We start from the raw sequence: 13,824 nt of genomic DNA, 5'->3' as shown, positions 1-13,824 counted from the left end.
GGGGCTGGGGGTGTGGCTCAGTGGTAGAAGCCCTGCCTAGAATCCTCTAGTGAGGGGTTAGCAGATTAGCTCAGCAGTAAGACGCTTGGAATTTGCCTGAGAAGGGCTGGGAACTTAGCTCAAAGGCCTGCCTTCCTCCTACAGCCGCTACACTGCATCTTCTCACCAACTCCGATCCTGGGCAGGGACATGCAGGTACTGGTACTGCCACTAACTATGGCCAGACTGCAGGTTATATGCCATAAAGAACACGTGGATGACAAGAAATATCACTTACAGTGGGACTCAAGTGAAGTTTAAAGCTTCTTCCCCTTCAAATGGCCACCAAGGCCCAAGAGCTTAGTCTACGGTGATGATGCCGTGTGTGTGAATGGCTTTATTATTTAATGTATGATGTTTACTATAAGGGACCTCAAATCCTTTATTTTTTTTCTTTATATTTACACATGTATGGGTGTTCTGCCTGTGTGTGTCTTGTGCACAGTGCCTGTGGAGGCCAGAAGACAGTGTCAGGTCACCTGGAGCTGGAGTTGTAGACAGCTGTAAGCCAGGTGACAGAAAACAAAGCAGACAGGGCGCTTAACCACTGGGCCACTCACGCAGAGAATACAGGTGTCAGCGTGCTTGATTGGACACAAATTTTTTTTCTTTTTTTTCTTCCTTCCTTCCTTCTTCCCTTCCTTCCTTCCTTCCTTCCTTCCTTCCTTCCTTCCTTCCTTCCTCCCTTCCTTCTTTCCTTCCTTCCTTTGTTCCTTCATTCCTTCCTTTGTTCCTTCATTCCTTCCTTTCTTTCTTTTAATCTCAAAATTTGCTATTCTAAAGGCAAACCAAGTTTCTGAGAAAAGAGTTAGCACTGGATCTGACAATCCTATCAAGCCATTGCCTCTCCCTGGGGCTTCTCAGGATGTTCCCACACTTCTCTACACTAGAGAGAGACACTCACCTTCTCTCTCTTTCTTCTGTGTTCCTTCTTGCTCTTGTGTCTTTCTTTGCTCTTCTTGGGTTTCTCTTTTTGAGGTATCTCGAGTTTCTGGCGAGTGTCTGGGGAAGAAGGTGTGATAAACACATGAGCGGCAGGAGAAAGGGAGATGAACCATTTAGAAAGCCTGTCACTTTCTAATCTTATTGTTAGTCAGATATTTCAAAATGTCAGTCCCCCAAAGCTTTCTCTAACGCTACTTTTTGTAAATCCATATCCCCCAAGTAATCCATACACCAAATTATTATTCACTAATTTATGGATATCAGGGCATTCTGGAAAATAGGCACAAAAACCACAGAGCACTTCAGCCTCTAACACCAACCTGGAACCAAAGATCCATGAACCAGAGCCGAGAGAGACATGCTCACTGGGATTGTCTGAAAGTTGGGCTAAGCGCCCGAGCCAGTACTTAGGTGGGAATACTGTAGGAAGCGCATGGAGGGCAACGGAATCACATGCTGCTTATCTGACTGGGCCACGTTACCGTATTTGTTAGCCTGGCTTTCAAAGCCACGGCCAAAACCAAGCTGAGTGTCTTCATGGGGACATCAGCATATGGCCCCTGAACAGAAGCCTCTAAAGACGCTGGGGAAGAGGGACAGCCTGTGCCTATAGACAAAGGACCTGGCTTAGTTTAGTTGCTCTGTTAGCCAATGTTCAACAAACCTGAAAACACTCCTTTGTCCACAATGCCCCTCCCTTTTTTATTTTTACAACAAGGCCTCACTATGTAGCCCTGGCTGTCCTGGAACTTTCTGTCTACATCAAGTTGGCCTTAAATTCAGAGATCCATCTGCCTCTGCTTCCTGAGTGTTGGAATTAAAGGTGTGCACCACCATGCCTGACTCTGACTTCTCCATTTCCAAAACTGGTATTTTTTAATTTTTAAGACAGGGGCCTGACTAGCCACAAACTTGTGATCCTCCTGCCTCGGTGTCTCGAGTTCTAGGGTGCTATACCAGCTCTGAAAACACAAGCATCTCAAAGCTGAGAAGAAAGGACGCTTAGAGCTTCGACACTGTAAAGGGACGACTGTCCCTCGGGTGTCAGTGGAGGGAGCGGTGTCCGTGTGACTGTAATCAGAAACCCCGTGAGCACTCGGTGCTGTGGAGCCGGGTAGATGGGTGGGGGGACGTTTGTGGGGCTGTTCCTTTGCAGGGACGGCACGTGACGATGTACGCTGAACTCACTGGGGCAGAAGACAGGAGGCAGCCGAGGTCCGAACGCTTCTCGTTCATCGATCTGTATCTTTTGGATGGGGAAGGGGGTTGCAGGCTCACAAGGCTCCTGCTCAGCAGCTGAAAAACACCCATGTATTAATTTCATTCATCGGCCCAGCGCTAATACACTTGAGTCTTGGTGTCTTTTGCTACCGAGGAGTACACTTTCTTTAGTCTGCTGAAGCAGCCTGTGCGGAGCACAGGGGGGTGGATATGGTGGATATGGTGGAGGCCACCTCCGCCTGTGGACACTGGGCTGGGAGGTCAGCTACATTAGGCCACACAGATCCAAGTGCATGACAGATTGTCCACAGGAGGCCACCGTAGATAGCCAGAGGACTGCACTCCAAATTCTTTAAATGGGAGCTGAGAAGCTCACTGGGAAAAGGCCCGTACGAGAAGATACAAGCTTACCAGCAGGGGTGAGAGACTGTGTCCCACCCACACACCTCACTCAGAATATACTATTATCAGAAGAAATAGTGAAAATCAAGGATTCTTTTCACAGTAAACCAGCCCCTCCAAAAAGATAAACAGACTACTCCGTTGTCAGATGGAACAAGCATTAAGATGTAAAGTCTATATCAGGAGCGTTGACAGTGGTCCTTTCTACCTTTCTGTACCACTTCTGGTTTTCATTTTTGAGACAATCTTACATAGCCCAGGTTAACCTCCAACTCACTATGTAGCTGAGGATGGCCTAGAGCTCTTGAGCCTGCTGTCCACGCACCAGTTCTGGGCCATGTACAGTTTATGCAGTGCTCGGGACTGAACCCAGGCCCCCGTGCATGGGAGGCAGGCGCTCTACCACTGAGCTGTATTGCCGGCCCTATACAGTTAACTTTTTTTTTTTTTTTTTTGGAAACAGGCTCACCATTGGCTGTCCTGGAACTCACTATGTGGATAAAGCTGTCCTTGAACTCACAGAGGTCCACCTACTTCTGCCTCTCCCAAGTGCTAGAGTTTAAGACATGTACCCCTATGCCCAGCCTACTTTTAAACTTCAAGTATACGTGACTTTATAATTAAAAACAATAAGGGCTTTATCCATAGGAGAAAAAAAAAGAACTGATATTGCAATCATCTAAAATAAATATTGTTGGGCTGGAGAGACAGCTCAGTGGTTAAGAGCACTGACTGTTCTTCCAGAGGTCCTGAGTTCAATTCCCAGCAACCACATGGTGGCTCACAACCATCTGTAATGGGATCTGATGCCCTCTTCTGGTGTGTCTAAAGAGAGTGACAGTGTACTCATATACACAAAATAAATAAACCTTAAAAAAAATTATATCATATCCCTGTGTAGGACCCTGGTTAAAGGTCTTCAGGATTTTTACTGAGGTCTACCACAGACAGACACAAGGGCAGACAGACAGATGGGCAGACAGACCCTCCAGTGATGCAGATAAAATCTGCCCATAGCTCCAGCATTCCAAAGTTCTCCCTGTTTTGTCTGGAACACTCAAGGTGGTGCATGGGGCAAGCAGGCCAGCCTCCTGGGCAAGCGTGGAGCCAGGAAATGAGAGCTGAGCCTCTCAACAGGTTAGTATGCCACGTCACACCTGCCGGAGCCGACCGGAGCGCAACAGTGGAACCTGAACATCCTTACCAGATGCATTCCCAGAACCCTGACGCTCCCTCAGCAACCAGGGAAACAAAGAATTAGGGCTAGAGAGATGGCTCTGGGTAAAGAGCACTGGCTGCTCTTCCAGAGGACCTGAGTTCAATTCCCAGCACCCACATGGAAGCTCACAACTGTCTGTAACTCAAGTTCCAGGGGATTTGACACCCTCACACAGACATATATGCAGGCAAAACACCAATGCATATAAAATAAAAAAGATAATTTAAAAAAAAAGAAGAAGAAAGTATTTTGCTCAAGCTAGATACTGAACTCTACCCCAACCCTTTAAATTTAAAGAAAACTTGTACTTTTTCAATTCTTAACTAGGCTAAGTTGGGAAATCAGGATTGTCAAACACAACTATCTTTAAAAGATACATTAGAGATTTAAACTAGATTTTTAAAAGATCCAACACCTGAGACCCTACTCAGACAAGTTAAAATTCAGTGATGAAAGTCCTGAGAGCTGACACAGGCCCTAAAATGCTTGCCACACACGCACGAGGACCCAGGTTTGAGCCCAGAACCCACATAAAAAGCTAGTGTGATGGCATGCACTTGTAAGTTCAGTGGTGGGAGCTGTGGGGTTCTGTGGCTTGTCAGCAAGCTGCTTAGACAAACCGAGGCGCCCCAGGTACTGCTGAGACTGCATCTCAAAAAGCAAGGGGGTTGTTTATGGAGGCACAACACTTAAGGCTGATCTCTGGACCCACTGTGCATGCACACATGTAATGTATATCTGAACATACTAACATATACATGCACGTGCACATAAACACACACGTGTGTGTATATGTGTGTGTGTGACTATGTGTGTATGTATGTATGCATGTGTATGAATATGATGAGATACAATTAATTGTCAGTTGTCCTAGTTGAAGGCTGCAAAGCCAAATGTGGTGCCTGCCTATACTCCACGGAGATAGAGTCTGGGAGGTGGAGAAAGGATCAGAGGTTGCAGGCCAGCCTTAGGAAGGTCGAGGTCTGACCGTGCTTCCTGAGAGCCTGTCGCACCACAGCCAAACAAGACTGCACCTTAAGCACCGTCGGTTCTCTCTTAGCACCCAAGTCAGGGAGGTGGCCTTACCATGGATCACAGAGGTTTCTGCCACGGCAGCCTCCTGGGAACTTCTAAGGCTGGTCTCCTCGGTGTGCTCTTGACTGTCCTCACTGTCGTCTTGCTCCTCCTCTGAAGATGAGGACTTTTCATCAGAGGAACTGGCAAAGATGGCCTTGAATAAATCCATGGAAGGGCGGCTACCTTCCCCACCCGTCTGTGCCTCCACAGCTTTCTCTGCAGTCTGCATCAACAGAGAAACAGGAGTCAGGGATGAAGGGCTTGATGCTTTGAAACACACAGGCACACATGAACCAATAGTTAAGATTGGACTTGGGAAGAGGGACAGACAGCTGAGTGGGTAAAAGCACTGGCTGCTCTTCTAGAGGACCCGGGTTTGAATCCTAGCACTCATATGGGGGCTTACATCCATCTGTAACTCCAGCTCCAGGGGTCAGCAGGTCCCACAAGCACATCTGTGCATGTGAGTATTTTACTCACACACACTTTTAAAAAATGGTTTGGGATATCCTCCAGCCAAGTGTGTAGTATTTTCCCTCTGTGGGGTTTTTCTAGAATATGCTCAGGAAGCACAAGCAGCTGAGACCGTTTTTGGAGTCTGGGAGCATGAAGCTGGAGAATTGTGGGATCCAGGGAGCTGGGCCAATAACCCCACACAAACAAAACTCATTGTCTGTATTCACCAGCAGAATGAAAATAACACAGGAAAGAGTTTATTAACTTGAAAACAGTTCAACAAAAATGCACCATTTTGGACAAAGAGAAAAAGAAGGAGATTAACAAAAATAAATAGAAACTTGTGGGATATTACCAAAAGGTCTTAGAGAATCCCAGGATCACCACGGTTTGACTGTGAAACACTCCCTCTGTTGTTCAATGCTAGCATGTGCAAGGCCCTGTGTTTGCTCCTGTGGTATTTGATCTTTCCAAATGGTGGAAGGAGAGAACCCATTCTTATAGGTCGTCCTCTGTGCAAATGCCATGTAAACAAAGTAAGAGAACCCAGGGGGTATTGTCTTATCATCTGGAAGGGAATCTTATTCATCAGCCTATGACTACAGTTGGTTGGGGTGAGAGCTGCTTTAGACAGAAGCACGTAGACTTTTCTAACATACAGCTACAGTTGCGTCATGGGTCTGTCTAATGGGCACCAGCCAGGTAGAACCCACGGGCCAAATCTATCTGCTGTTGGTTTCCATAAGTAAAGTTGTTCTGGAGAAATGTGTGCTCTGTCATACACACACAAGCCTACGGTCTGCTATACACTCACTGTACAGCGGGGGAGCAGCAGAGGCTGTCATCTGCTCATACAGGCACACACATGCACACGGGCACACACATGCACACGGGCACACACATGCACATGGGCACACACCCACCCACTACTGAATAGAGAACGCATCACACAGAGAAGAGCCTGGGCCACAGTCTCCAGCACAAACAGCAGCGCCCCCATACCGAGTCTGGGCGTGGCTCAGGGGCCTGTTCCTCTTTGTTTCCTAAGGCACTGGATTCTTGTTTTGGAGGTCCAACTTTTGATCTAGCTTGACTTAAAAACTCGCTAATGGAATCCTCTTTCTTCTCTTGTTTGGATGTATCCCATCGTGATGGTTTCCTGGATTCTGAAAGGCAGGAACCCGACAGAACACTGGAATTAGTGAACAGAAGGCAAATTTAAGACTGACCTTTTATTTGCTCAGAACCTCAGTCTACCTTGGATGGGCCAGGCACACTGTACAAATTACTGGGGATACAGCAGGTGCAGACAGACCCTAGCCCAAAGCTTAAACTCCTGACTTGCTCTGCCCAGTGGGTGCTGCTGTACAGGTACAAGCAATTCTTAACAGAGAAAGTCTACACTGTGCTCACACTTAGGGTTGCTGGTCCACCCCTTACTCCCCCTTCCAGCCAGTGAGGAATTGAGACCCAGGTCAGTACCTAGGTTCCATAGGGGTCAGGACTTAGGTCCCAAGGAGTTCTACTCACTGTCTGGACCCCGTTGCTGCGGGGCTTTTTCACTTGGTACTGGAGCTGCGGGCAGAGGGGCAGGCTCTGGGAGCGTCAGGAAGTTGAAGACTGAGTATTTATCCCTCTTCACTCTAGGTAAGCCAACTAACGTTGAGCTGGGGTAGCAGGTCAAAAGGAAAGAAGACGGTGTTTTAATAACAACAGCTAGGGTGAAGCCCATGTCCTGTGAGACTTGCTTTCTCCCATCGGTTCTCTGACTGGGCCACGGAGGCTCAAGACATTTCTACTTCTCAAAGCAGTTCAGGAAGGCAGAATGCCTGGCTTCAGAACCCTTGAGTTATTTCTATTAGAGAACTGATTGCCGAGCGTGGGGGTGCACATCTTTTATCCCAGCACACAGGAGGCAGAGGCAGATGGATCTCAGAGAGTTCAAGGCCAGCATGGTCTACACAGGGAGTTCCAGGCCAGGTAAGGATACACAGTGAGACTTTGTCTTTAAAAAGAGGAGGAGGAGGAGGAGGAAGAAGAAGAGGAAGGAGGAGGAGCAAGAGGAGGAGGAGGAGGAAGAGAAGAAGAGGAGGAGGAGGAGGGGGAGGAAGAGGAGGGGGAGGAGGAACAAGAACAAGAGGAGGAGGAGGAAGAGAAGAAGAAGAAGAGGAGGAGGAGGAGGAAGAAGGGGAGGAGGAGGGGGAGGAGGAGGAGGAGGACTAAAATTTTAACTTCAAGAATGGCTTTACACTAATGGAGCATTCCATAGCTAAAAACATAATTATATTGTCCAGTATATGCTTTCTGGGAATATTTTTTAATCCAATAAGAAAATGCTAAACTTGTGGTTTTTAATTGATTCACTCAGTTTATGGTCAGAAGGTCAGAAGAGGACAACAGAACCCCTGGAACTGGAATTACAGACAGTTGTGAGCTGCCATGTGGGTGCTGGAACCCACGCCTGGTCCTCTATAAGAACAGTCAGTGCTCTAAACCACTGAGTTATCTCTGGCATCTTATAAAGAGAACTTCAAAACAAAGCACTAGGCTGAGGAGGGAGTCCAGGGGCAGAGAGCTTGACTGCATGTGGAAGGCCCTGTGGCATTTGATCCTGGTATATGCAGGGTTCTGTGTTTGATCTTAGTGTGTGCAAGGCCCTGTGGTATCCAATCCTAGCATGTGGAAGGCCCTGTGTTTGATCCTAGCACCTTCCCAAACACACATGAAGGGAAAAGAAACACAAATTTTATTGCTACTTGACACAGGGTCTCTCCAGTATGTATCCCTAGCTGTCCTGGAATTCCCTCTGTAGACCAGGCTGATCTCAGTCTCCCAGAGATCCTCCTGCCTCTGCCTCGAAAGTGCTAGGATCAAAGACGGGCACCACCATATCCAGCTGGAAGTAACATGTTTCAAATAAAATGTATGAGCAGCATTAAAAAGATGCCATGTGAAGTCGTTAAGACATGGAGTAAAGTTTACCTGTGTTTGCATTTTAGCAGTGAATTAACAGGTTGCAGTATGGTTTAAATACATGTGACAACACAGACTCACGCGTAGTCACATGAATCTCAGCTAGGGGACGGGGTGGCTAGAGAGATGGCTCGGTAGTTAGGAGTGCTTACTGCTCTTTCAGAGGACTGGTTTGGGTTCCCAGCACCCGTGTCATGTGGCTCACAACCACTTGTCATCGTAGCTCCAGGGGACCCGACGCCCTCTGTTGTCCACCTTGAGTCCTCCCATGTACAGACTTACACACACACGAACAAAAGTACAAACACATCAACAAACAGAAGTTAAAGTAAATGTGCAAACGGGCAACTCCCAATAGTAAGAAGTTAAGCTCCTCTTGAAAAGGGGACCACAAGCGTGTAATATGAACTCTAACGGGGCTGGAAAAATGGCTCCGTGCCTAAGAGCACTGGCTGCTCTCACAGAGGACCCAGGTTCAGGTCCCAGCACCCATGTGGTAGCTGTAACTCCAGTTCCAGGGGCTCTGACGCCCTCTTCTAAGCCATAAGGGTAGCAGGTAAATGCATACTGCATAGACACACACGCAGGCAAAACCACATAAAATAAATCTAACGATGTTTTTTCTCCTAAATGACCTTTCATGGTGTGGGTAGAAAGACAGGCTAACCCAACTTACCCTGGATAAGGGTCAGGGACGTTAAACCTCTTACACAGAAGTTTGTCGGGGTGCCACTCAAACGTGTCTCGGGTGAGCTTCCCAAACATCTTCATCTTCACGGCTGACTGCTTGTCGCTGACATCATTCTAGGAAGAGACGGACATTCTGTCTGATGGAGTCAGAGAACTGACCTCGCTAGCGTTCCAAGTTAGAAACAGCAAGCTTTAGGTTGGAGCGATGGCTCAGCAGGTGACATGGCACACTGCTCTTGCAGAGGACTCCCCGATTCTATTCCCCACAGCCAAATCCAGCAGCTCACAACCGCCTGTCACTCCAGCTCCAGAGGATCCAAGCCCTCATCTGGACTCGATGGGCACCCACATTCACATGCAAATACTCACAGGTACATGCACACATATATGAAGTTTTTTGGTTTGTGTGTTTGTGTGTGTGTGTGTGTGTGTGTGTTTGTATTTTCAAGACAGGTTTCTCTGTGTGGCCCTGGCTGTCCAGGAACTTGCTCTGTAGACCAGGCTGGCCTCAAACTCAGAAATCTGCCTGCCTCTGCCTCCCAAGTGCTGGGATTAAACACATGTACCATCACCAACAGAATAAAGAATTTTTAAAAATCAATAAAAAAAATCTTAAAATATATATCAGGAGACAAAGACAGGTGGATCTCTTTGAGTATTAAGCAGTCTTGCCTACAAAGCAAATTCTAAACTAGCCTGGCCAGAATACCAAGACCACATCTCAAAAGAAAAAAGGTCAGGGCTGGAGAGACCTCTCCGTAGTTAGAGCACCAGCTGCTCTTCCGGAGGGCCCAGGTCTGATTCCCAGCACCAGGGTAGCTCAGCTCTCCGACTCTAGTTCCTGGGGGTTTAACACTGTCTTCTGGCCTCAGGGGACCAGATACGCATGTGGTACAAGGAAATACATGAAGGCAAAACACTCACACATATAAAATAAAAATAAGTTTGTATTTTTTAAATGCCAAGCTTCATTCCCTTGTATTTCCATCAAAAATAAACAAACAAGCTCTGGTCTTAAACTATCCAAGAGTTTGGATTGTTACACTGCTTACATCTTACAAGCTAGACGTCACACCATTCCTCTCTCTGCTATGCTATGTGTATTTTGATCTTTTCACTGATAAGATATCTAGGTGCATGGTGTTTTTAATTTTGAAATCGCTAGGAGGGGCTGCAGAGACGACTCAGTCAGAAGCGCTTGCCACAAAAGCCTAAGGGCCTGAGTTCACATCCCCTGAACCTGCATCAAGGCTGGTGCACGAGCATGTGTCCAGAATCCATCAGTGGAGGAGAGGAGACAGGTAGCTCCCTGAAGCTCACTGGCTAGCCCACCTTGCTGATTCGATGAGCTCTGAGTCCAGTGAAAGACCCTGTCCCAAAAGAGTAAGGGGCTGGAGAGGTGGCTCAGCAGTTAAGAGCACCAGCTGCTCTACCAGACAACCTGGGTTCCAGCAATCGCATGGCAGCTCACAACTGTCTGTAACTCACATGTACCTGGACACCGTGCACACATCCACATAAATACACAGACACAGATAAACAAACAAACAAACAAAAATCTGACCAGAGCTTGGGAGTGTTGCCTAATGGTTAGACCATGTACATACTAACACTGTGTGAAAGAAAGCCTGGGTTCAGCTCAATTTCTACAACTGCAAAAACACAAAACAAAGTTCACCAGGCAGGCACATGATGGCGACAGACCTCTTGGTCCCGAGGGACTTCAACCTGATCTGAATCGTCTTCCTCCTTGGCATGAGTGAACCTGGAGGACAGGGTGGAGTTGGAGGACACGTAGAGCTGAGCTGCCCGGGCAAACTCTTCCCGCTCTCGGCTCCGCTCCCACTCAGTCATGCTGGGGTCCAGGCATCGCTCCAGAGCATCTGTGGGACAGGGAACAAGGCACTGTTTTACTCCGAGGAGGGCATGGCGCTTGAGGGAGAGCACCAAGTGGACACCACTGGCCTGCGCTTCCTCAGAGGCCAGATGTCCAGACCCTCGTACTTATGGGGGCGGGGCACTGGCGGGCGGGGGGCGGGGCCCACTGGGTGCTTCTCCAGGCAGTATCACTCTTGCCTTCATGAGATGCTTCTTTTTCTTTGTCCAAGATTTTACTCTAAGTGTGTAGATGTTTTGTCTGCAAGCATGTTTGTACACCATGTATGTATGTATGGCTGTTGGATCCCCTGGAACTGGGCTTATGGACGGTGGTGAGCTGCCATGTGGGTGCTGGGAATCAAATCTAGGTCCTTCTGCAAGGGCAGCCGGTGTTCTTATAACAGCTGACCCGTCTGTTCAGCCCCATTTCATCAAGATGCTCTTTATTGAATCCTACTTACTCCGTGGTACAAGAGAAAGCTCTGGAAGGCTGGTGCATGGCTAACCCTTAGCTGCAAGAGCATTGCTGGGACACACAGACGTTAGTTAACCCAACCACCTACTGCCCTGTGCTGGGGAGGAGACTCTCTCTACCCTTTTTCTGTGTGGCTGTCTTTTGCTACTTTGTTGGTTCTTTCTTCCACTCTTCTCCACCTCTCTTCTTCCACCATTTCAACCTCCTAACACTAGGTAGGAGAGGAAAAAAGGACAGAGGGGAAAGGAAAGAGATCCCTGAATAAAGTCAGGGGTCAGAAAGGGGGCAATGTTATTGTTAGACTACTTCCTGCTGATGAGGGGCTTCATGCTCCTCGGGGCAAGTTTTATCTTCTCCATCAGGACATCTAATTTCTTCTCCTTATTTCTTCTTTGTGCGTGACTGCTTAGGAAACCGTGACCAGCAACAACCAACAAACCACCTACCAGGGCCCTGGCATTTATATACCATCTGAAAGTCTATAGAATTCCAAACGTCACACAGTTGCAGAAACTATCTGCAGTTGGTAAAATTATGCCCCTGCTAGAGCACGAGGCAAATCACAGTCAGCTGCTGTGGACGATTGCAGCAGCCCCGTATCCCACACCTGGGATTAAAATGAAAACACATCCCCATAATATTTCTGCTTTTTCAAAGAAACTGAAATTCCAAAATTATCACTACTTTTGTGTGATTTTTGTTTTGTTTTACTTTTTAGTTTTGAAACAAGGACTTGCTACACAGCTGGGGCTGCCTCCAACTCTTGCTCCCACTCCTCAGCCTTGCTCCCACCCAGTGCTGGAGTTACAGGCCTTAACTCTATTTCTGCTATGTACCTGCTTTTTAGAGTGAGGGCCTGAAACCTCTGCACTGTTTATACCAAGTGGAGCAAAACTAATGACAGATCGGGGAGGCTTGCCTTGCAGTCCGTGATGGGGGAAGGGACACACAGAGAGGCTGCCAACCCTGCCAGGCCAAGCACCCACCTTTCTGACCCTTCTTCATGTGTACTAAGAACTCTTCATATCGTCTCTGCTTTTCTGGATCTTTGGCAAAAGGCTTGAAGTTGCTGGCTCTGGTGGCGACTGTCCCGCCGCCCAGGGCCAGGTGCCATGAGCTGTGCCCGAGGTCTGCTGTGGAGGCCTGTGCCCTGCTGCTTGAAGCACTCTGGGCCAGACTCTTGGCCTTGGCTTGAGCAGCCTTCAGGTCAGTTGCCTGCTTCACTTCTTTGATTCTTTCTTTGTCTTTTTGAGACAGAAACTCCAACACTGAAGTGGCTGACCCTAAATAAAAACAGTAACGAGATGAAAAACACCTTTACCTTTTCTGTATACACGGTCACTACTAAAAATGTACATAATCACTGATGAGTGCTTATCCTACTGATTTATCAATATCTGTATGTCCTCTGAACTGCAAATATACATAATTGGCCACGGAAACAACTCGAGGAAGTGCCAATGCCTGGAGTATGTAAAGCCCCCTGCTCCATGCCCAGGATGAGGATCCTGAACCGCAGGCGGCTATGGTCACAGCTTCCACAGTCCTCCCACTGAGCACTCACATCACACAAGCTCGCTGGCACCAACTGCATAGCAGGCAGTGGCCCAGGGTCTGGGGGACAATGCAGGTAAGGTCTCTCCTCTCACAGGAAGGAAGCCAAGAGCAATATCAGAGCACTGCTTTGGAAAAACAGCAATGGTTCATTCTGTAATCCTGGTTTGTTTAGGAGGCCGAGCGGGATTATCATGAGGTCAAGGCCATCTCAATAAACAAACAAATAAATAAAATTAAAAGGCTAGTGAGATGGCTCCGTGGATAAAGGCCCCTGCCACAAAGCCTGATGCTCTGAGTTCAATCTCTAAGACCCACAAAGTGGAAGGAGAGACCAATGCCTACAAGTTGTCCTCTGATTCTCATCCAGGCAGTGTGGTTCATACATGTACACACCACACATACACACATATACACACACACACACACACACACACCACACACACACATACACACACCACACACACACCACACATACACACACACCACAAAAGGCATTTTTAAGGAAGTGGGGGTACGTGGTGTGGTGATGCATGCCTATAACCCCAACTCAAGAGGCTGATGGAACAAAATAATGAGTCTAGGCTAGTGGGGCTCTACATAGTGAGAACCCCACTCAAAAAAACAAAAACAAAAGAGGGAGGCCAGGTGTTATGGCACAGGCCTTTAATCCTAGCACTTGGGAGGCAGAAGCAAGAGGATTTCTGTGAGTTTAAAGCCAGCCTGGTCTATACAGCCAGCTCCAGGACAACCAAGACTACATAGAGAGACCCTGTCTCAAAGAAAGGGGGGGGGAGGGAAGAAGGGAGGGAGGGAAGGAGAGAGGAAGGGAAGAGCGGGGCTGGTGAAATGGCTCAGGAGGTATCACTCCTGTAGACACCTGATGTGCACCTCA

At 47.8% G+C, this 13,824-nt stretch overlaps 1 protein-coding gene across 2 annotated transcripts in view; it reads right to left on the bottom strand.

Annotated features, from left to right (window-relative positions):
* Gpatch1 (G-patch domain containing 1) overlaps positions 1 to 13,824 on the bottom strand; it is a 42,964-nt gene that overhangs the window by 5,600 nt on the left and 23,540 nt on the right. For both annotated transcript variants that reach the window (XM_028754194.1, XM_028754195.1), the window contains exons 11-18: positions 12,362 to 12,658; positions 10,727 to 10,905; positions 9,009 to 9,136; positions 6,890 to 7,026; positions 6,362 to 6,525; positions 4,913 to 5,126; positions 2,173 to 2,280; positions 944 to 1,041 (exon numbers count right to left, since the gene is read on the bottom strand). In XM_028754194.1, the coding sequence (XP_028610027.1) occupies positions 944 to 1,041; positions 2,173 to 2,280; positions 4,913 to 5,126; positions 6,362 to 6,525; positions 6,890 to 7,026; positions 9,009 to 9,136; positions 10,727 to 10,905; positions 12,362 to 12,658 (1,325 nt within the window). The remainder of the gene's footprint in view (positions 1 to 943; positions 1,042 to 2,172; positions 2,281 to 4,912; positions 5,127 to 6,361; positions 6,526 to 6,889; positions 7,027 to 9,008; positions 9,137 to 10,726; positions 10,906 to 12,361; positions 12,659 to 13,824) is intronic.

The sequence above is a fragment of the Grammomys surdaster genome, unplaced genomic scaffold (genome assembly GCF_004785775.1).
Source record: "Grammomys surdaster isolate TR1022 unplaced genomic scaffold, NIH_TR_1.0 125984, whole genome shotgun sequence".
Classification (NCBI taxonomy): domain Eukaryota; kingdom Metazoa; phylum Chordata; class Mammalia; order Rodentia; family Muridae; genus Grammomys; species Grammomys surdaster.
The sequence above is the reverse complement of the archived record's forward strand: the minus strand, read 5'-3'. Positions and strand labels throughout refer to the sequence as shown.